The sequence below is a fragment of the Oryctolagus cuniculus genome, chromosome X (genome assembly GCF_051225735.1).
Source record: "Oryctolagus cuniculus isolate XC-2025 breed Fujian yellow rabbit chromosome X, ASM5122573v1, whole genome shotgun sequence".
Lineage (NCBI taxonomy): Eukaryota > Metazoa > Chordata > Mammalia > Lagomorpha > Leporidae > Oryctolagus > Oryctolagus cuniculus.
In genome coordinates this window covers 74,335,164-74,358,482 of record NC_142888.1, presented here as the reverse complement: position 1 = coordinate 74,358,482, position 23,319 = coordinate 74,335,164, and the positions used below count along the sequence as shown (strand labels likewise).

At 39.0% G+C, this 23,319-nt stretch overlaps 1 protein-coding gene and 1 long non-coding RNA gene across 5 annotated transcripts in view; one reads left to right on the top strand and one right to left on the bottom strand.

Moving 5' to 3' along the window:
• LOC149119675 (uncharacterized) overlaps positions 1-6,100 on the bottom strand; it is a 261,469-nt gene extending 255,369 nt beyond the window's left edge. For 2 of the 4 annotated variants that reach the window (XR_016227675.1, XR_016227676.1), the window contains exon 1: positions 5,996-6,100. This is a non-coding gene — a long non-coding RNA (uncharacterized LOC149119675). Of the gene's footprint in view, positions 1-5,991 lie in introns of all 4 variants that reach the window. The other 2 variants (XR_016227673.1, XR_016227674.1) reach the window with 1 other exon arrangement.
• A 138-nt stretch (positions 6,101-6,238) lies between these two features.
• The window catches only part of WDR44 (WD repeat domain 44), a 98,619-nt gene continuing 81,538 nt past the window's right edge, over positions 6,239-23,319 (top strand). Inside the window, exon 1 of the mRNA XM_002720254.6 lies at positions 6,239-6,748. Coding sequence (XP_002720300.1) covers positions 6,672-6,748 — 77 coding nt within the window. The 5' untranslated portion in view covers positions 6,239-6,671. The remainder of the gene's footprint in view (positions 6,749-23,319) is intronic.

Sequence of the window (23,319 nt, the reverse complement as noted above, 5' to 3'; positions counted from 1 at the left end):
ACATCAGCACTTGCTACTTCACCTTGTACTTTTGTTATGGAGATGGATTCTTTTCTTAAACCTCAGGAGTCAATCTCTGCTAGCTCAAACTTCTGCAACTTCCTTATATATTTCAACCTTCATGGAATTCAAGAGTTAGGGCTTTGCTCGGGGTTGGGTTTTGGTTTAAGAGAATGTTGTGGCTGGTTTGATCTTTTATCTAGACCACTAAGAACTTCTCCATATCAGCAATAGGGTTGCTTCTTATCATTCATGTGTTTACTGGAGTAGCACTTTTTAATTTTCTTTAAGAAATTTATCCCTGCATTTATAACTTGGCTAACTACTTTGGGGCAAGTTTAATTTTTGGCCCAGCTTGGCTTTCAACATGCCTTCCTCACTAAGAATAATAATTTCTGGCTTTTGATTTAAAGGGAAAGACTTGCAAATATTCCTTTCCCATGAATACTTAGAAGCCTTTGTAGGTTTAATTGGCCCAATTTCAATACTGTTGTGTCCCAGAAAATAGGGAAGCCCAAGGAGAGGGAGAGAGTAACAACATTTATCTATTAAATTCACTGTGTTATGTGGATGCAGTTTGTGGTCCCCCAAAATAACTATAAGAGTAACATCAGAGATCACTGATCACAGATCTCCATAACAGATGTAATAATAATGAAAAAGATTGAAATATTGTGAGAATTACCAAAATGTGACACTGAAACATGAAGTAAGCACATGTCATTGGACAAATGGTGCCAACAGACTACCTTGACACAGGGTTGTCACAAACCTTCAGTTTCTAAAATGCACAACATTTGTAAGTTGCAATAAAGTGAAATGCAATAAAATGAGGTATGCCTGTATAAACACTGGAAAAAAGTCTTGCTTCCTTGGGGACTGAGAGTTATTAAGACATAATAAGCTGAAGTTGTTTGTTGCTATTTTCTCTAAGAAGGAAGTTGTGTGCAATACAAAAATTGAAGCCAGCATATAACAATAAACAGAGATAAGAGATGAGCAAAGATGAGAGTTAGAAACAAAGCACTGATTTATCTGAGGCCTTGATTTACCCATACTTGAAAGTCACCTCATATGACTACCATCAGTTCTAGCATAAGGCGATCCACATGCATACCTAAAAATCATTCTGCTATACAAAACTGTTTAAGAAAAACCATAGGCTTTATAGTGAAAATGGGGCTAGGGGGCACAGCATTCAAAAATTCAATCTGGGAGCCAGCATCATTGTGTAGTAGGTTAAGTCTCCACTTGTGATACTAGCAGCCCACATGGGCACCAATTCACATCCCAGCTGGTCCACTTCTGATCCAGCTCCCTGCTTATAGCTTGGGAAAAGCAACAAAAGATGGCCCAAGTGTTTGGGCCCCTGCCAGCCATATGGGAGATGTGGAAGAAGTTCCTGGCTTCAGCCTGGCCCAGTCTTGGCTATTGCAGCCATTGGGGGAGTGAACCAGCAGACAGAAGATATTTCTCTCTCTCTCTCTCTCTCTGCCCCCTTCGCTCTGTATAATTCTTTCACATAAATGAATAAATCTTTTTAAAACATTTAATTTATAATATATATACAGAAATATATGAACTTAATAGAAATGGTAAAATCTTAATTATGTTAAATGGGTAGAAAATCTATACATTCTATAATAAATGTTCATTTTTTAAAGACCTGAAGTTTGCTTGTGGAACTTATCAGAAGAGCTGCATGTAGCTTATGAGTTATTATGAACTGGTGGAAAGAGAATTATCTAAAATCAAATCAAAAGTTATAACACCAAATGTGATGGGTGGGACTTAAAACACATATGAAATGAAATAAAGTAGCTGGTAAATGTGAGGTATGTGTGCAAGTTTTATGTATTCCTATGTGGCTTGATTCAGCTGAATGTACATTTCTGCTTTCACCTAGTGTTTCCGGCTGATGAAATCTCATAGCAGCAAATGGAGAAAATTCACCTTATGCTTATATTGTTTTCCAATATATAAATCATAATGGAATAAGCAAGTGTAATAGAAGTCTTATTTGATTACATAATCTAATAAATTTCCTTTATTGTTTAAGATAATTCCAGTTAGCTTTCTACCAGAGTCCTGAACAGTAATGGCTACGTAATATTCTATTACCTAATAATACCACATTTTAGATCCCAGGCTGGCTTTTTTGCATCTCTTAATATATTTCTAGACTATCTTTCTCTACTTACAGCTTTTAAGTGCCTAGAGATTGGAAACTCATGTTAATATTAACATAAATTACCCATCATTAAGAAAGTATACTGGTTAAATCTAAAGATGATTATCAAACTTCCAAAGTCAAATAGAAATGATTATTTGAATATTTACTGTTATAATCTACAACACAACTGATCTTTCAAATAGATCATTGAAAGTTGATGATCACAAAATTTTATTTTGGCCCTAACTGGGTCAGTTTCAGAATGATTTTTTATGGACTGTAATTCTTCAAAATTCACAGAAACTCTCACAGAAATTGCAATATTAATTCTTTTCAAGTCAATATTGTATCTCACATCACCAAACCCTATACGTAAGACAATTTTCACTTTAGCTCTTGTTTGTAGCAAAAGGTTACATGCATTACTATGAACCAAGGACACTGATGTTCTGAGTGATTACCCTTGGGGTTGGGACAAAATCGTTTGGAGGATACAGCTAGTTCAGAATTTTCTTGCCAAGAGGAGAGAGCAAGCATCCCACAAACAAGTTGTTCCATACTATGGCTGTGACCTCCAGCCTTTAGAGAATAGTTTTTGCAACACAGATAAGGAAGCTAGTCAAGCATAAAAATTTTCCTTAAACCAATGTTAGCCTTGGACTTGTGTAATTCTTATAGTCATTGGGAATGAGCCAAGTGAGAAAAGGTTTTATCCTTATTTTTATCTGTATGATTTTTGGCACCATATAATTCTAATTCAAGTAATCAGCTAATTTGAGGGTACTTTCAGTTCTGGGGTAACCTAGGAAATAGGTCAGCATGACTTTTCTGTAAAAGGCCTGATAGTAAATATCTTAGGCTTTGTGGGTCATGCAGTCTCTATCTGAACTATTCAACTCTGCCGTGAAAACAGCCAGATACAACACATAAATAAAATAGGCCTGGCTGTGTTCTAATAAAACTATTTATAAGAACAGACAGAGGATAGATTTGTCCAGTGGTTCAATTTACTAACCTCTGCTTTGAACAAATAGTTTTCTTTTAACAGAATCTTATAGCAGTCTCTGGAGACTTAGGGAAGGTCATACAAGCAGGAACCTGAACTCCCCTGCTACAAATACAGCAGATTTTATTTTTTAAAATAGATGGATTTTTGCATGAAATTAAGTTTGATTAAATAAATCCCTTTCTAACATGCAGAATATATTCAAAACTACTGATTCGACTAAACCTAAAATCCACTGCTTTTTTTTAAATCATTATTGAAAGGCAGAGTTATAGAGAAAGGTGGAGAGACAGTGAGAGAACGCAGTCTTCCATCTGCTGGTTCATTCCCCAAATGGTCACACTGGCCAGGGCTGGGCCAGGCTGAATCCAGGAGCCAGCAGCCTCTTCAGAGAGTTCAGGAGCCCAAGCACTTGGGCCATCCTCCACTGACTTCCCAGGCACATTAGCAGGGAGCTGGATCCTAAATGATTATGGGTGGTTTGCTATTTTTTGACAGCCTCAGCAATTCACTAAAAATGTTACAATTGACAAAAGCAATTAAATTTTTAATTTTAACAAATTAAAAATGTTGTCAGTTTACCATTCCTAGTCCATTTTGATTGCTTCTGAATATAATGTTTAACGTACCTTAAAATGTCCAAGAGAGGTGGTATGGTATATTGAAAAAGAGCTCTAAGCTAGGACACCATTTTGGCCCTATTACTGGAAAGTTGTCTTCTTCATTTTCAGATTATCTTCTTTACCTAGAACAGTGCATGACACCAAATGGTACGTTTACTGAATTGAGTGACTGGTTTCCATACATGGTATTATTAAAAATATTTTGTTTAATATGAAAAGTGGTTAATATTTCTACCCAATAAAGAAGACTATTTTACAGGAACACATAAATTCACTACTAGAAAACTAGGAAGATAATATATTCAGGTGGTTATATCTTTTCATATAGAATTGTATTTTTCCACAATCCATAAAGAATTTTTCTATCCTCCTTACTGAATAGACATTTAAAACATTAATACTTTGAGATTCCTTTTTTTACACTTAGGAAATAAACTCTTGATTATTTCAAAATGCTTATTTTTTGTCTACTTGAAAGGCAGAGAGAGAGAGAGAGAGATCTTTCATTCATTGGTTCACTCTCTAAATGCCCACAACAGCAAGGACTGAGCCAGGCTGAAGAATTTCATCTAGGTCTCCCACGTAAGTAGCAGGAGTCCAAGCACTTGTCCCATCAGCTCCTATCTCCCAGGATATAGTAAGCAGAAAGCTGTATTGGAAGTGGAGTATCCTGGCCTCAAATTGACACTCCAATATGATATGTGGGTGTCACAAACCCTAGCTTAACCTGCTATGCCACAACACCTACCTTTAATTTATTTTTAATTAACAAATTATGATTGTACATACAAGGAGTCTTCAAAAAGTACATGAAAAAACAGACGGACTTCAAAAATTTTGCACCAAAATAAACTTAGCCTTCAATTTCATTTTCCACAAACTTTTTAAGTACCCTCATATTCAGGGAATACAATGTGATGTTTACCATTGATGTATACCTTGGAGAAATATTTAGTCAAGCTAATTAACATATCCACACCTCACCAACATTTTTTTGTGAAGATGTTAAAAATATTTTAATTATCTTGTTTAAAAACTCATAAAGCCTAATCATTATTAGCTTTTTGACAAAAGGCATACCCTCAACAAGGATGAAATCTCTTGCAATTCTGAAATCCGAAAGGCTCTGGAAACTAAGAGGTTTTTGTTTAAAGAACTTATTTAACAAATTGGCCTATCCTAAATTTTATTAGGCAACAGTATCTGAACTGAACTGAATGAGGCTATTCACTGGTATTAATTTACCACCTATTAAAATCATAAATTCTGTTGTGAAATTAATGTTTGATTCTGCAGTGTTTACCCTAAACTCCCTGTGGAGTTAGAGAATATACATATACAATATTTGTTTTTACACGTCTACCAACTACACCAGACCTTGTCTGGTTGTTTTACAAGCTGAAGCCTAGAGCCTCACTCTAGCTGTTCTTAAGACATACCCCTGGTCCAATGTGGTCTTTTCTGCTGCCATCTTAACAGTTAAGGCAGCACAAACAGCTCAAAGACCCTGCCTATCATGACGTCAGTGAGACAAAATAAATGTGTTTCGTGATCCTACTGAAAGTCAGTGTTATCACATTGATGGCCAAGGATTTGTTAAGAAACGACTTCTCAGGCGTTTAAAAAGCACCTATTTTCATGGCTGGATATTGGGCTGTTGAGGATCAGAGTTGTTACCAGCGATCAGCTTTGCAACGATATCTGCTCGATCAGTATTTACCATTTGGCTGATGCACATCTTAGGCAGTATGCAGGAATTTTTCTCACATTAAGTGTGAGCAGCGACAGATAAATGTGGAGAAAAAGTAACCGGAGGCCTTACACTGGCTCCGCTCCAGCAATAAATCCATCATTACTCTACAGAACTAGGACACTCCCCGCGTATCTCTCACGGACCCCACCCACCCTCTGGCCAGCAGGATTGTATTTAGGGACCTCAATTAGAGACCTTGTAGTGAGTAGGGAGGGTTACTCCTGTAACGCTACCAGTCGTGGGCCCGCCGACGCCTTAGGGCTTGGATAATAATGCAAATACAAAGCAAAGTTCCCACACCAATGTTTCCCGACAGCTTTTCCTCACAACCACAAGAAAAGAAAAAAAAAGACTCAAAATAACCCCTCTGAAAATCTCTCTTTGGAACTTAAAAATTAGTAGAGGTTAGTAGGTAACACGCCTAGCTGCAGCCCACCTACGTCGAGCAAGCGACCTCACACTGGCGGCACCACGCGGCTTCTACGCAGGTCGTAGACTCCTCCCTTCAGGAGGCTCACCCTCTCACTTTTCGTTTACTTCCGCCCCCACCACCACGCCTTCAACGCGCTTGCGCCGTTTTGATAGGCTTCTCGGGCATAAGTAATCTGAGCGCTGCCTCTCTGGAACCGCCCCCGCCACCTCTTCGCCCCGCCCACGCTCTACCGTCTCCCCCCCACCCTCCCGAAGTCTCGCGAGAGAAAGAACGCGTCGGTATTTTGCGGGCAACTAGCTCTCTCCCAGCAGCTGTAATTGCTGCTGCGGGAGAAATCGGAGCTGCTGTCGCCGGCACGCCCGCCCTCCCCCACTGAGAAAAGCCACCGCCTCTTCTCTCTGGCTCTTGGTGCACCTATCTTTGGGAGCGGCAGCAGCTGTAGTCCCTGGACCCACTGCCGCCGCCTCAGGCGAAGCTCTACCGGTCATTCCCGCAGTCCAGCAACTGAGGGCGGCCCCCTGTCCGGAACCGGCCTCTCACTCTAGATCGTCTACTCTGTCCTCAGCCTCACCCGGGACCCAACTCCCCACAGTCTCGCCGGGGTGGAGGACAACGAGGAGGAGACGAGAGTCACCCTTCCTCCAGGCGGCGCCGGCCCCCTCACTCGCGGGTGTGTCCTATAAATGGCGTCGGAAAGCGACACCGAGGAATTCTATGATGCCCCTGAAGATGTGCACCTAGGCGGCAGCTACCCTGTAGGGTAAGTAACTGCAGTTACGGCCCAGAAGCCGGGCATCGCAGTCCCCTGGCTTCTCCGGAGCCCTCCCCCTCCACCCCTCCCGGGTCCCGCTGTGTCCGCCACCGCTGTTCTCTCAGTCTCAGTTGAGCACTTCAGAACCCCGACATGGGGCTGCGTGTGTCGAACGAAGGGGACTCGCCCACCGTGGGCACCCCCATCCCCTTTCTGTGGTGAACAGCCCTCCGAGGCTCTGTCGGAGCTCTTTTCTCGTCCTGTCCAGCCTTCTGTGCGGTGGGACGGATTACTTCCCTGGAGCCGGAGATTTGTATTTGTGCGGTTCGGAGCTCGTACCTTTCAAACATCTGTTTTAGCCTCGGGGACCATAGATTAAAGGAGCAGTGACAGTAGAAATTGCACTTCCCAGGTTTTTTCTTCCTTTTCTCGCTAACTTAGCTGTTCGTTACAGAGGTGGCTGCCGACTCTCCTCTATTTGCCGCCCTCTTTTCCTTAACCCAGAACGAAAAGGAGCGGGGGCGGGGGGCGGTAAAGATTGGGTATTAAGAAAGTCCTCTAGCTGATGTACGGTGTTTTTATTGAAATACCATTATGCCAGGAGGCAAAGGAAATCGAAGACAAGATCCTTACCATTAGGGAGAATGCGGTCTGAAAGCGTAGCCGGACATAAATATACACAGCCGACTACGGAGGTACAAACAAGTGCTGAGTAATCTGTTGTTTGGAGGGAGAGTCCCAACTTCGTGCCCTTTATCCAATTCTGCAAGATGTTTTAGTGGTGATTAATATGGGTGATTCTGAGTAGGAAGTGCAGAGTTGGAATGCTTTGCTTGACCAGGACTTCTGCTTAACGTACTTAACCACTCTTCCACTTTTCAAAGTTGGAACAGTGTTGAAAGCGTCGTTACCGAACTCAGGGACGTGCGTGCAAGTAGACGCAGTTCTTTTCCCACTGTAAGAACTTAAGAATTGGTAAAATTTGTATGTTAGTGTAAATCACTAATATAGTTCTGTGAGTTCAACTGGCTTCAATTCATGTGGTTACCCTGTGGAAGAAATACCCTGTTTGATGCAAATTAAGTTATCCATACATTACAGAAATTATTCTGAAACCTAATGTATATTATACACAGTATATACCACAGTAGTTACAGCAAGAAAGAAAGAAATGTACATTAGTAGATTGCAGATGTATGTGGTTCCATCAACCTTCATGTCACCACTTTTGGGTGGCAGTGGCAAATCTCGAGATGGCACTGAATCTCCTTCAGGTTCAATATCTGAAACAAGTTAATAGCTGTAGAGGATAGGAAATACATTTGGATTTGCAAATACATTAGAGTCCTTCGAAATTAATTGTGTGTGTTTCTGTGTGGTTTTCCCTTCAAAGTAATGAACTGTTAACTCTGGTTAAATGAGAGGCCAAATCTTTCAGTATTTGTGGTGTGTTTCGGGTCAGGAGGGGAAGTAACAGTCCTTTTTCATGATTCTTTCGATTTAGAGCTATGAGGCAGTCATTCCTTTTCAATGATTAAAATAAGTTAAATTTCAAAGGACAGTTAAGTTTTATCAGGACCTGTGTAAATGCCTAGTACCTGGCACAGAAAACATTCAACTGTTCAAATCCTTCTTCCTTTCTTGGCATTAGCAAATTTGTTAACTTTACACAGTGCTTACTTTGGGAGGAAGTATACAGAACTTGGAACTATTTTACTTATCTAAACCGAATGAGTCATGTTGATATAGTTGATAGAGTCACTTCTTCCCCTATGGGATAATACAGCTTCTCAAGCACTTTGATACTAGGTGAAAAGTTAAAAAGTCCTTTGGGACCTAGCGTTCTAATTTCAACTCTAACCTGCCCAAATACTGAGTTCTGTGGATAAAACTCCGAGGTTAGTTTGTGGATTTCACAGCTCCATGCAGTATTAGAGGATTTAGAAGAGAATGGACTCTTCTTGAGAATTGCATCTGAAAAGAGCTAGCAGAGTGGAGAGGACAGAAAAAGATAGGCAGCATTTACATTTTCTTCTTTCCCTTGTGGCACGTTTTGTCATTTGCATAAAGTACTGTGGGGAGACTTGGCCAGGCAACTGACAATTTAGAAATGCAGTGAGAAATCTTGAGTTATGGAAACAGATGGCATCACTCAATGTTTGGTTATCAGAAATATCTTCTGTCCCTGGATGTGAACTGGTGTGGCATACCAAGTAAACTAATAAGAGGTTAATGGACTAAATTGGGGTACTTGAAGAAATGTTTCTTGCAATTGTGTGTTTTGGGAGTATACATTTCATTTCACCAAATTGTATAAACTGAGGCGGCAGTTGAGATTTATCTTGTATGTTTTATTGATCGGCAGAATCCGAATGCACAGTCCATTTCCTAGAATGTATTATGAATGTCTTGCATTTCTAAAACAACAGTGTCTTCAGTTTTGTTGATCTACTCTTTGAGAGCAAATTTAATAAGTTAAGATTTAGACCAGTTTTTTTAATAGAAAGACTTTTGAGAAAGACTTTTTTCTTTTTTTATTTATATAAAGAAAACAGATTTCGTGGATTTCATATATACAATTTTAAGCACATGATGATACTTCCTGCCCTCGCTCCCTCCTTCCTTCCTTTCTGAGAAAGACCTTTGAATCCAGTGTAGCTATTTTTCACAGTGGAAGATCATCTCTACTTGCCCAGCTTTTTGCAATGTCTACCACATTTATAATGTTTTATTTTAATGATATTTTAGGTCAGGTTCCCTTCTTAATTACATATGAGGAGCCTTAGTCTCAGAGAGATTAAGAGAATTATCCTAGGAAACACAGTTTTTAAGTGGCAGAGCTGGGATTTGATACCAGCTCTTTAGACTCCTAGTCTAGGAATTTTTTGTAGTACATTGCAGCTGACCCACACTGTGTGTGGAGGGGAAAGAGAGTAACACGCGGGGGGAACTCCTCCCCTCAGATTCTGTTGTAAAATGCTTTACCAACTGGCTGAATTGAACTGATACGTCTTTATGAAACCAATAGCCCAAACTTTTCAGTTCTCTTGGTTAGGAATTCCTGTTTTGTCTTTCAGAAATATGTGTTTTTGTTTTGTCAGATAGGAATTTTATAAGCCTTTTAACAGGTAGTTGGGGCATCTAGTTAAACCCCTTCATATAAGGTGTTATGAAAATTGAAGCCCAGAGAAGGAAAGTGGCTTGTCCAAAGTGCCATAGCAGGGTAATGACACAACTAGGACTAGAACCCAAATCAGTTTCTTTAGTCTTGAGTAATCTCCACTAATGTTCTGTCTTTTGATGTGGGGGATACGGGGGTGGGGGGGGGGAAGAACTGTGGTATAGTAGAATAGAGCCCTGGACTGTAAATCATTTCACTTCCTCATCTTCAAATTCAAGAGATTACATTCTTGAGAACCCTTCCAACTCTAAATATATGTTATTGTATTGAGGTTTATTACTATGCTTTTATTGATAAACTTTGGTTCTTGGGAAATCTTTCCATTTTTTTTTTTAACCTTTTAGTTTAACAGACTTAATGCCTTTGGTATATGGTTCAAGACCATAGATTTGAAATGAAGTATTTACTGGGTAAATTGTATTTGTGATGAATGCGCCTACTAACTCATGGGGATTATACCTACATACACTAAAGGCTGACACTGAGACCATGTAATAAAGTAACATTTTCAGCACTCTATTTTTTTTAACGGAAGCCAAAATATTTTTGAGGCCTTGGAAAAAGGATAGAATCATAACATTTTTAGAGTAGGAAGGGACTAGAGATGATTTAGCCCAGCCTCCCATGTAAATGAAAGTGAAACCCAGGCTCAAAGAGAAGTGTCACATTGCTGATTAGTGGCAGATTTGGAACTAGAACCCAAATCTCTTAATTCCTCATTTATCCCATGTTGCCACATCTGTGGAAGGAGGGAAAGTATTTCTGGGTATTGTTGCTGTGGGTTTCTAGCACTTACCCTGTTAGCTCTTAAGATGCTCTGTAGCTCTCTAAGGAGACTGTTTCTTTATATTTTGCCCTTCAGAGAACGTTGACTATTCTAGGATCCTAACATTTGCTCAATAATTTTCTTCAAGTCAAGATGAAAAACAGTGGCAGGGTAGCTTATTTAAGAACAGTGGTTGTTACTTGTGTTATTTAATTTACTTTTAGGAATCTAATGTTCACCGCAGTCTACCATGTTTAGATTGGAGAAATGGCAAAATCTTAAGTCATGGGAACCGAGATCAAATTGTCCCTAAGATTTCGTAGGTCTAAAAACTAAAAAGTTGCATAGCTGCCTTTGTTGAAAACTTAGCTTCTTGCTTCTTTTAAAAAATGATTTAGTGATTTGAAAGACAGTGTGTCAGAGAGAGGGGGAGAGACAGAAATGGATGCAACAATTCAGATGTGGCTGAAAAGCCCTTGAGAGAAATGTAGGCATGGAAAGCCAAGATACTGTGGCAAAAATATCCTATATGAAGGTTCTGTGTGAATGAGACCCCAGTGGAAAGAAGGATGTACTTTTCTCTGAAGGGAGGAGAGAACTTCCACTTTGTTTATGGCCTTATCTAAATACTGACAGAGTTTGTGGTCACAAAAGGCTTCCATAGCCTTGGCAGTTCATGACAAGAGCCTCCGGTGATCACTGAGGTCATAAATAAGAGTGTTAATTGTTAAATTAACAACAGAAGTCAATGTGCACTTACTCCCCATGTAGGACCTCTGTCCTTAATTAGTTGTACTATGAGAATGAACTGCAAAACTTGTTCTCAAGCAGTTTTTACATTGTGTGTGTGTGTATGTGTGCAAACTGTTGAAATCCTTACTTAGTATAGAGTTGGTCTTCTGTGTATAAAGTTAATTAAAAATGAATCTTAAAGAAGAATGGGATGGGAGAGGGAGTAGAAGGTGGGACAGGCATGGGGGAGGGAGGGTGGGTATGGGGGAGAAAACCATTCTATTCCTAAAGTACCTATGAAAATTGTATTCATTAGGCCGGCGCCGCGGCTCACTAGGCTAATCCTCCGCCTAGCGGCGCCGGCACACCGGGTTCTAGTCCCGGTTGGGGCGCCGGATTCTGTCCCGGTTGCCCCTCTTCCAGGCCAGCTCTCTGCTATGGCCAGGGAGTGCAGTGGAGGATGGCCCAGGTGCTTGGGCCCTGTACCCCATGGGAGACCAGGAAAAACACCTGGCTCCTGGCTCCTGCCATCGGATCAGCGCGGTGCGCCGGCCGCAGCGCGCCGGCCATGGCGGCCATTGGAGGGTGAACCAACGGCAAAGGAAGACCTTTCTCTCTCTCTCTCTCTCTCACTGTCCACTCTGCCTGTCAAAAAAAAAATTGTATTCATTAAATAAAAGCTTTTAAAAAGAGAAAGTTTATGTAAATGTAATAATTAAAAAAGAAAAAGAAAAAAGAAATGGCTGTAGCAGCCAGGCTGAAGCCAGAAGCCAGGAACTACAGCTGAGTCTCCAACATGGATGCCAGGGAACCAAGCCCTTGGCCATCATTTGCTGATTTCCCAGGCCCATTAGCATTGAGCTGGATCAGAAGTCAAGTAGCAAGGACTTGAACCATTGCTCTGATACGAGATGCTGGCATGACAACCAGTGGCTTAAGCCACTAAGCCACAGAGCTGGCCTCAGCTTCTCACTTTACTTAAGCAGAAGCATTTCTCTCTGAACTGAAAATTGATATGAATTATAATTTAAAAAATATTTTTGTGGGGGCCAGCGCTATGGTGGAGTATGTTAAGTCTCTGCCTGCAGTGCCAGCATCCCATATGGACTCCAGTTTGTGTCCCAGCTGCTCCTCTTCTGATCCAGTTCCCTGCTGATGGCCTGGGAAAACAGTGGAACAGGGCCCAAGTGCTTAGAAGACCCAGAAGAAGCTCCTGGCTCCTGGCTCCTGGCTTCAGATTGGCTCAGCCCCAGCTGGTGCAGCCATTCGAGGAGTGAACCAGCAAATGGAAGACCTTTCTCTCTTTCTTTCCCTCTCTGTGTCTGTAACTCTGCCTCTCAAATAAATAAATACATCTTTAAATATATTTTTGTGATGTGAATTACTTTAGGAAAATTTCCTTAAAAGAGACACTTTGTTCCAGAGTTGGCATTTAATCATAGATTATATTTGATCATTTACATTTGACTGTGGTTGGCTTTGTGGATTAATAGAAATATATTTATAATTGATGTTTTTATCACATTCATATAACATGTTGAAGTGGGGAAAAACAATTGTCAGCTGGTGACTCATGGAGGCAGGCAGAACAGTCAGTATGAGTGTAGCAATTTGGAGACTCAATTTGAATCTGAAAACTGTAAGTTGAAAACTTTATTCTGTTTTTATGAGAATGTATTTCATAAAATAGGGTAGATAATATTTGATTTGTAAAACATTTAAAAACTAGGTAGTTTTAGAACGTGCAGTTCTGTAGTCGTCTTATAGAAAAAATAATTGCTAAGTTTTGGTATTTGACACATGTATAACCTTTACACAGTACTCCATGTGTTCTCTTTGATTCATTATTAGGACAAAGTCAGATAAATTTGCCAAGCAAACTCCTTGAATAGGTTATTTCCTCCTCATACTCTGCTTGCAATTTTGGTAGTAACTTCCCAGTGGGGATAGGGTAGGGGTTGTGGTGGTAGTGATACTGAAGGTACAGGGAGGGATTATGAAAGATGATGGAGGTTGTGGTGGAGGTGCAGGAGGTGAAGGTAGCCCCAATAGCAGGTATAGTGACCAGATTTTAAGACTGTGTCCTTGTCCTCATCCTTGGGTATGGACAACAGGAAATAACACAAATCTCATCATTTAGTATTGTTTTAGATATGCACAAACACAAAAAAGTGAATTAAATATCCCTTTCTGTAAGAAATTAATAACCTGTAAGAAATATTATAAACAAAATTTAAGTAATAAAACTGTAGGTACTTTATGATGTTCTGATATTTAATTGAATTGATAATTAACCATTGTTTCTATTTTCTATCCAGAGCTAAGCTAATTTCTAAACACTTTTCACAAGGGCTTTCCCCTCCCATTTCAGACGCTATTTCACTTACCAGCTAACCCTTTAATTGGGTGCTTTCCTGATTCTTCAAAGTGGAACTCTATTCTCTTATTTCAAACTAAGCGGTCTTTGTGTTGGTCAGTCATCTCATGATTCAAAATTGAGCAAAAAGCACCTAAGACATAATGTAAGCCTCATACCTGATGGCAACCCCAATGTTCTTCCCCAGTCGGTATACAAATTTATCTTGGTTACTATAGCAACCAGTCTATCAGTTATTCTCTTTTGCCTTCTCTCTCAGATACTAGGATTACCATATAATCATGTTCTGCTAAAGCCTTCAAGTCTTAGCATTTTATTAGCAGCTGCAGCTGTCTGGCAGTTTACAATTTGGCATTCCGTCAGGGTCAGTTGCTTTCAAATACACAAAACCTTTTTGTCTCCAAACATTTTTAAACACACAGAATTTAATAAAAACATGTTTAGGCAGCAATTTTCTCATACTAATTTTCTCAGTTCCAGTGTTAGCCATTGTCTTGAAGATTGAATGCATTGCCTCGCTGGTTATCCCTTTGTAATATCACTTGGAACAAATTTCAAGATTAAGGGTGACCATTGGGGAAATATACTTGCAAATGCAATTTTTAGAATCAGTATCATCATGAATTAGCTGAAATGATTTAAAAGCATCTTGATTCTTGGAACCTACCAAATAAATAATCTGACTTTGAACAAAAATGATTTCTGAAAGTTGTAGAGAGATGGCCTTTGGGTCGATTCACTCTAATTTTAGAAAACTGTTTATAAATTTAATAGGAAATGTTACCTTTCTTTTTCACCTTTTAATAAACAGGAAAAGAAATGTAAAGACTGAATAATTATATGTATTTAAGACTTTCATATTTTTATCTCTTAAAACCTTACAATTCATATAACTAAAATAGTTTAAGATTAAAAATGTTTATTTGGCTTACCAAAAATAAGGATATTGAAGCTGTATTTAGAAAACATAATTTGTTTGTTAATGTTTGCTTTTCATGCTCATGCTTGTTAATATTGTGTTATGTAATAACTTCTAAATATGCACAATTGATTTCTTGGGTTAACTAAATTGGAGGTGTTTAAGCTGTCAATAATTTAACCAATATTAGTATCTATTTCCATAGATAAGTCATTTTTTTAAAAATCAAAGTAGTATTTTAAAATATTTGTACTTTTCATAAACTATGATCTTTCTACATTAGAAGATTATTGTAATAAGTTTGTAAGTTTATACTTTTGATAGTGAAATAATGAAGTCTTCTTGGCTTGAATTTTTGTTTAAATCATGATTTGAATCGTTTCATTTTACAACTAGTATAATCAACCCAAAACTGTAGTTAAATTCTGATGATATCCCAAGGAGAACTTTAATCATGCAAATAGACTTCAGAGTAGAAAGTTTTACTTTCCCCAGAGGGCACTGATCCTTAAAATTTTAAAAGGAGGAGGGTCAATTAGAAAAATCTGGGGGATGGAAGATCTCTATCTCTCTGCCTTTCACATTAAAATAAACACTTTTTTTTTTAAATCTGGAGGTAAAGCATAAGATTTTTGGAAACTTCTGATAGAAACTTTCAGGGTTTTTTTCCAGTAGGAAGCCTGTACAGAACAAGCCATACCTATGAAAAACCTGCTTGACTGCCACTAATTGTAATCAGTTACTCTGATACAAAACTCACTGAGCCCTGGCCATTCTTATGAACCACAGATCATGGTTTCTAGAGAACAAATAAATAGCGTATAGTGCTATATTCAACCTCAACTTTCTTAGACTCAGGCAACATGCTTACCAAGCAAACTTAAGAGAATTGGTAGGAGTATTCTTTCGGGCATTGCTCTTGACCTGGGAAGATGAGCTGTGGATGAACTTATATATATGGACCTCTTTTAAGTCTGTACTGAAAATTTTTATTTAAATTGAGAGACTGAGAGAATCATGAATCATTTTTCTGGTTATTAGCAGTAGTTAACAATTTGAGTGGCTTTAAAAAAAAGAGATTTATTTATTTATTTAAAAGAGTTACAGAGAGAAAGGGAGAGAGATCTAATATCTGCTGGTTCACTCCTCAAATGGCCACAACAGCAAGGATACCTCCTCCTGGGTCTCCCACTTGAGTGGCAGGAACCCAGTACTTGGGCCATCAACTGCTGCCTCCTAGGCACATAAGCACAAAGCTGGATCAGAAGTACAATAGCTGGAACTCGATCCCAGGCCCAGTTCCAGGATGTCGGCATTCCTAGTGGCAGCTTAACCCAATGTACTACAACACCAACCCCAATCCTGCTTTCTTCATGTGAACTTTACTTGCCCTGTTATGTCTCAGGTCATAGGCCTTGCCTATTGACTTTTAGCTTAGCGGTTGCTTCATATCCCAGAATAAGGAGATGTCCACAGTTGAGTAGAGCAGCACAGGTTTAGGTGGGTATGAGTAGGCATGTACTGTGATGTTTCACTTCTTTTCACAGTTTTTTCTACTTTTTAATTTTTCAGGTCTCTCAAATCACCCAATCCCTTGTTGACCTCCCCCACTATGAAGGGGTCTTCAAAAAGTTCATGGAAAATGTATATTATGAAAAAAATATGCACATATTACACATTTTTGTACCAAAATAAACATCTTCTAATTCCATTTTCCACAATCGTTTTGAAGTACATACGTAAAGAGGAAACTCTGTGGTTACTAGACATTAACATGAAGTCTTGGAAGTATTGCAGGTTATATCCTGCACACATATAAATTCCTTGTTACCAACTTTTTTTCAGGGATGAATGTGTTAAAAAATGAGAAAATAACATTATCATCCTATAGATTGTTACAGGCAAAGAATGTAATGCCATAATGCCAGCCAGTTTTGGGAATTTGTTTTAAATTTCTTTTGTTCATGTGATCATTCCTGATTATCTTGCAGTTATGTGACATAGGACAATTTTTGTGATAGGTAGGATAAATATTGACAGCTCAAGCAACTTGTTACATAGCCATGAAGAGGTAGAACTTTACTAACTTAACACATTAAGTTCCTCTCTACTTTACTTTTCTAAATTTTTAACATTTTGCTGTGTTATATTTTAAGTGTGAATTATTAGAATGACAAGGCTAACTCTCCTATTTGAGTATGTATAATTTACTATTTAAAACAATCATAGTATTTTTATGCCCTTGTTTTAAGCTTCGACATAGTTGATTATGGTATGGCATCCAGGTCAGAAAATGATCTTGCTACTAAAAGAGCTGGAAACTCAGATACTGTTCAAGACATTTCAAAGTGTATGTTCTTTGTTCATAAGGGAAACTCCCACAGGGTATGAGCCACTACTGATTTGGGCTTCAGTACCTCGTCAAATTGTCTCATTCCCAGATTTTTTTTTCTATAATTGTCTTGTAGATTGTTGTCAGTTGTTTAATTAGGCCATAGTACTGTGTTGTTGTTGGAGATTTTTTTTATAACTCTGATTCATATTTTTGGCCATAAGCCACTAATTGGAAACACAATGTTTCTTATTTTTTCCCCTTTTCTGTGTGTTTTCTAGCACTCACAATGAGTATATGTGATAGTTATGAACATTTTCCGCTTAATCAAACCTCAGTTGGTCATCATGTAATAAGGACAATGTTTTCCTGACACCTAGGTAATTAGAACTATGACGTGGTCAGTAATTATTATTTAAGATGCAAATAAGATTGAATAATCTTTATAATGACTAATAAAGGGTTTTAATTCACCCTGCACAATGTTTTATGTAGGTAAGCATTCCAGGTAACTTAGATTTTTCTGGAATATTTATCAAGTCCTCAATACATATTTTATAAAAGAATACAGAAAATATAAAACTAGAAACTCAATAACATAAAGCACAGAAATTGAATTTATAAAGTACTTAATATTAAATCTTACTGAAATGTTTGTTTTTATATTATTCATGATAGTAAGGGAGAGCATGAATAATTAAAAGGTACCAGTTACACTAAAATCACAGTTCAGACATTAGTTTACAACATCCTCTCTTCTCAAACCTTTTATCAAAGAAAACAGATTTTCTTTAAATAGAAAAACAAAATAGTTTTTTCTGAATTTGTTCCACTGTCCATCTTTGATGATGCAGTGAACTCAGGAAAGCAGAGTCTCAAAATATGAATAATCAGTTTATTGATAATAGAATTAGTTTAAATTTTTTAAAAGGAGGAGGTGGTGACAGGTTTTTCAGAGTACTCGTTTTTATTTAAAAGTTACTGGCATTTACTTTGTAAGATTAGTACTCCATTGGATATTTTAGTGATTTACAAAATCATATTAACACATTAATTTGATAATGCTTTTGTAATTTGGCCTGTAGCCCAACATCCTGTATGTTTACTTTGGAAAAAATAAGTTACATCAGAAAACAGTATGAAAGTTCCTTAAAAAATTAAAAATAGAACTACCATATGATCCAGCAGTCCCACTACTGGATATATATACAAAGAACATAAAACCATTCTGTCAAATAAACATCTGCACTCCCATGTTTATTGTAGCACTATTCACAGCAGTCAAGAAATGGAAGCAGGGGCTGGGTTTGTGGTGTAGTGGGTAAAGTCTCCACTTGTGATGCCAGTATCCCAGTACGTGTCCTGGCTGCTCCACTTCCAATCCAGCTCCTTGCTGATGTGCCTAGGATGTGCCTAGGAAAAGCAGCAGAAGATGGCCCAGGTGTTTGGGCCCCTTCCATCCATGTGAGAGACTAGAATAAAGCCCCTAGCTTTGGACTGGCTCAGTCCTAGCTGTTGTGGCCATCTGAGGAGTGAACCAGCGGATGGAAGCTCTGTCTCTGTCTCTCTCTATATATATAACTCTGACTTTCAAATGAATGAATCAATCTTTTAAAAAAGGGAGGGGGAGAAACAATGGAATTGGGGTAACCATTGTAGTAGTAGTACAGCGGGTCTGCTAAAAGCTTGGGATGCCTGTGTCTCATATCATAGTGCTGATTTGAGTCCTAGAATCTGCTTCTGATCCAGATTCCTGCTAATGCATCCTCTGAGGCAGCCGATGAAAACTCAAGTGCTCCACTGCCTTCCCGGGCCACAGCAGAGAGTTGGACTAGAAGAGGAGCAACTGGGACTAGAACCTGGTGCCCACATGGGATGTCGGTGCCACAGGCAGAGGATTAACCAAGTGAGCCATGGCACCGACCCAAAATGGCCTTTCAAAGGATAATAAAAGTAGTAGTTCATGTCTTGAAGATTCAGTTAATTTTCTGTTAGGTGGTTTATTTTATTGATTTTATTAGTTTATTGTTATTCTTTTTAATAAACCAGTATTACCTCTTGTCCAGAGAAATTTGAGTGATTCCTGTTTTCTACAACCTATTTAAAACATGACATTTTAGAATGTATTGGGAAAATAAGACTAGTATGTGATTTCATAGCAGTTATGTTTGGTGCTATTCCTAGTTTTTACAGGTTCAGTAGGGGATACCCACTTTAAAATAGGATTGTGAGAATGGACATGGTACTTCACAAATGATTTGGATTTGAAAAGCCAGCAGATGATTTCCTCCTAGATGTCATTTTACTGTTAGGTTGAAGGTGCTTCTTGACTTTTCAGCCTTCAGTGGGGGATTTTCATGCTTAATATAGAATCTATTAAAACCTCCCACAAGAATATAACTAATACAGTCAGTATATACATTTGAATTTCAATTATAATACTGCTATACCATATTTTTTAAACTATGCACTTAAAGAAATATTTTAAAGCGATATATTGTTCTTTACATTTAAAGTGTTTTCAATATTTTGTTCAACCTGGGGTTGGTTGGTGTTTAATTTTGGTTTTTGCTTCATTTTTGTTTTGTTTTGCTTGTCTGGCTGGCTTAGGTGGGGAAAAATTATTTATTTATTTATTCATTTTATAGGCAGAGTGACAGGAATGGAGAAGGAGTGACAAAGAAAAAGAGACATTCCATCTGCTGGTTAACTCCCCTAATGTCCACAACAGCCATGACTGGGCCGGACTATTTCTAGGAGCCCGGAATTCCATTTGGGTCTCCCACTTGGGTAGTAGGGGCGCAGGTACTTGAACTATCTTCCTTTGCTTTCCCAGGATCTTTATTAGGGCTGGACTATCGGAAGCAGAGTAGCCAGAACTGAACCAGCACTCTGATATCGGATGCTGGTGTCACAAATGGCAGCCTAACCAGCTGTGCCACAGCACAGGCCCCAGAAAAAAAATCTCATGTCAGTGTTTTCTGAGTACCAGAAACCTTCTGATTTTCTATTTGGACTTAGCACTTTAGCGTAGGTCTTAGTTTGCTATCAGATCTTACTGTTTCAGCTTGCTGGGTTTTAGAAATCAAAACTATTTGATTAGCTACTTACTTTAATGACTTGGCTAAGGTCTTATCTCTTCATATTCTGTTCACCTCAAGGACCTTAAAGTCACAGCACTTTCTTTGTACAGGCAAGCTATTCTTTGTATAATTTAGTTGCTTGTTGCATTGCTTAAGCTTATCCTAGTTTTATATTTTTCTTATGGCGAAGGGAGAATGAAGAGTGCAATGAAAACAAAATAAGCTGTAGGATTAAACCCTGTTAAACTCTTTGTAGTCACCTTCCTGTAGGAAAAATGTTTGCCAAATGACCAGCTTTTTCCAGCTGACTTACTCTTTACTCCCTCATTCCATATTATTGCTTCTTTTTTCTTCCTTAGGAGTCTGTCAGAAATTTTACAACAAAAAGCTTCCTCAAAGCCAGCTACCTTTTTTCTTAGAGCCTAAAAAATAAGTGAATCACCAAAAAAGTGGACCTGCTCAATTATTTTGGGATATTCTTTTATTTATTTATTTTTTTAAAAGGTATTGACTTATCCGAAAGGCAGAGTCACAAAGAGAGGGAGAGGCAGAGAGAGAGAGAAATCTTCCATCCTCTGGTTTGCTCCCCGAAATGGCTGTAACAGCCAGAGCTGGGCTGGGCCAAAGCCAGGAGTCAGGAGCTTAATCCAGGTCTCCCATGTGGGTGCAGGGACAGAAGCACCTAGGGCCACCCTCCATTGCTTTCACAGGCACACCAGAAGGGAGCTGAATCGGAAGTAGAACAGCTGGGACTCTAACTGGTGCCCATATGGGATGTCAGCACTGCAGTGTGCAGCTTTACCTACTGAATATCCAGGAATATTTTTTTCATTGACTGTAACGAGAAGTCTTGAAATAGTTTACTAAGTGCAAGTCTGCTCTTATGTTTTATTTTTGAACTGTAGGAGTTGGTTCTTTGAGCTGCCAGTTGTTTAGTTGAATATGACGCAGGTGACAAATGTAGGTTTAGTCTGCACACTGATTCCTTCCCATTTACAGAAAGCTTACAGATTTTGTTTGTTTTCAAATAACCCTCAGGTAAGGGTAGAGAAAACACCAAGCCCAAAAGGCAGAAGACTCTCTATAGCTAATGGATGAGAAACTAGAGGTAGAATGGCTTATGGGCTCTGGTCCTCAGAAACCACAGAAATTCAATGTTATTTTTTAAAAAGTAGACTTAAGCGCTTGCACCATGATTTTAAGGCCTTATTTCCCTAAGGTAATAGCACACTAATGATACCATATACCAAACAATATACCAAAACGCTGAAAGACCAAGTTAGATTCCTACTGTAGTCAGCCATGTCAGTACCTAATTTCAAAATGTGGGTTTTGCAGTAAGCCAGGCCAAGCAGTGCGATTAGCTTCTATTTGGGGGGATCTAATCTATATAGGTTCTTTCTTTTTTAAACAGTGTGACAGAGAAAGAAGGAGAGACAGAGATTGTCTATCTGCTTGTTTGCTCTCCAAATGGCCACAGTGGCTGGGGCTGGGGCAGGCTGAAGCCAGGAGCCTTGAACTCCATCTAAGTCTCATGTAGGTGGCAGGGGCCCAAACACTTGGGCCGTATTCTGCTGCTTTCCCAGGCACGTTAGAGGAAGCTGGGTCAGAAGCAGAACAACCAGGACTCCAGTAAGCAATGCCAGCATTGCAGGTGGCAGCTTAACTCACTATACCACAATGCCAGCCTACTTTATGGGTTCTTAATGCACACAATTTTAACAATTGTAGTTTAAATCTAGGAGCAGTTTGTGCTTCAGGTTATGGAAGGATATTGAGATCATGAGTTGACAGAATTAAGAAGTAAATTCTACTTCATATTGTAGAAGGCTTATCAGTTTTTTTTATTGATATAGAAATAAAGGGCTGACACTGTGGTGTAGCAGGTAAAGCCACGGCCTGCAGTGCTGGCATCCCATATAGGCACCGGTTTGAGTGCTGGCCGCTCCACTTCCAATCCAGTTCTCTGCTATGGCCTGAAAAAGCAGTGGAAGATGGCCCAGATCCTTGGACCCCTGTAGCCATGTGAGAGACCCAGAAGAGGCTCCTGGCTCTGGGCTCCGGATTGGCTCAGCTCCAGCCATTGCAGCCATTTGGGGAGTGAGCCAGCGGATGGAAGACCTCTCTCTACCTGTACCCCTATCCCTACCCCTTTCCCCACCCCTACCCCTACCCCTATGTAATTCTGCCTTTCAAGTAAATAAATAAATCTTAAAAAAAATAAAAACAGAAATCTTAAAATGAGATTTGATCAAAATAACCTACATATAAGTTTTAGGATTTCTAGGGCGAAACAAGAATCACAGAGCTCTTCTGTTCTTGATTAGTTTTTTAAAATGAGATTTCAAACTCCTCTCATGCAAGAACTATAATCATATGCTATATAGGGATGTTTTAGTCAACAATAGACCACATATCTAGACTGTGGTCCTATGAGATTGTATCTTGCCTCATAACTTCATAACTGTCTTACTTTGTGTAAGTATACTCTATGATGTTCATACAATGAAGTTAACTAATGATGTTTCTCAAAATGCATCCTCATTGTTAAGAGACAGATGACTGTATTTGAACAGTCTACAGTAACTATCAATAGACAGAAAAATTAATCTCTAGCAACTGCCAGTTTAGAGCATTAAGGTGAAGTGTTTATGTGCATTTATTTCATGTTTTAAAGTAGTTCTAGTTCTGTTGTAGAAATAGCTAGAAGGCTATTTCAGGAAGCCTTTCCAAATATACCCCCTTCTCCCTGTTATGTATATTTAGATGCCTCCCTACTCCCCTCCCCCAATTCTTCCAGGATATTATCCTGAGCTTGTATTTCTCATTGTAATTGCTACACTTTATTGAAATTATCTATTCATATATTTGCCTCATTCATCCTACCATGACCTCTCTGTAGACAAAGTTTGGGTATTCCTAGTTTTTTTTTCTCAGTGCCTAACACATGGTGGAAAATAAGGTTTGTTGACTGAAAGAATTTAGGGGGACCGGTGCTGTGGCATAGCAGGTAAAGCCACTGCCAGCAGTGCTGGCATCTGATATGGGTGTCAGTTCAAGTCCTGGCTGCTCCACTTCCATTCCAGCTCCCTGCAATAGCCTGGGAAAGCAGTGGAAGATGACCCAAGTCCTTAGGCACCTGTACCCACATGGGAGACCCAGAAGAAGCTCCTGGCTTCTGGCTTCAGAT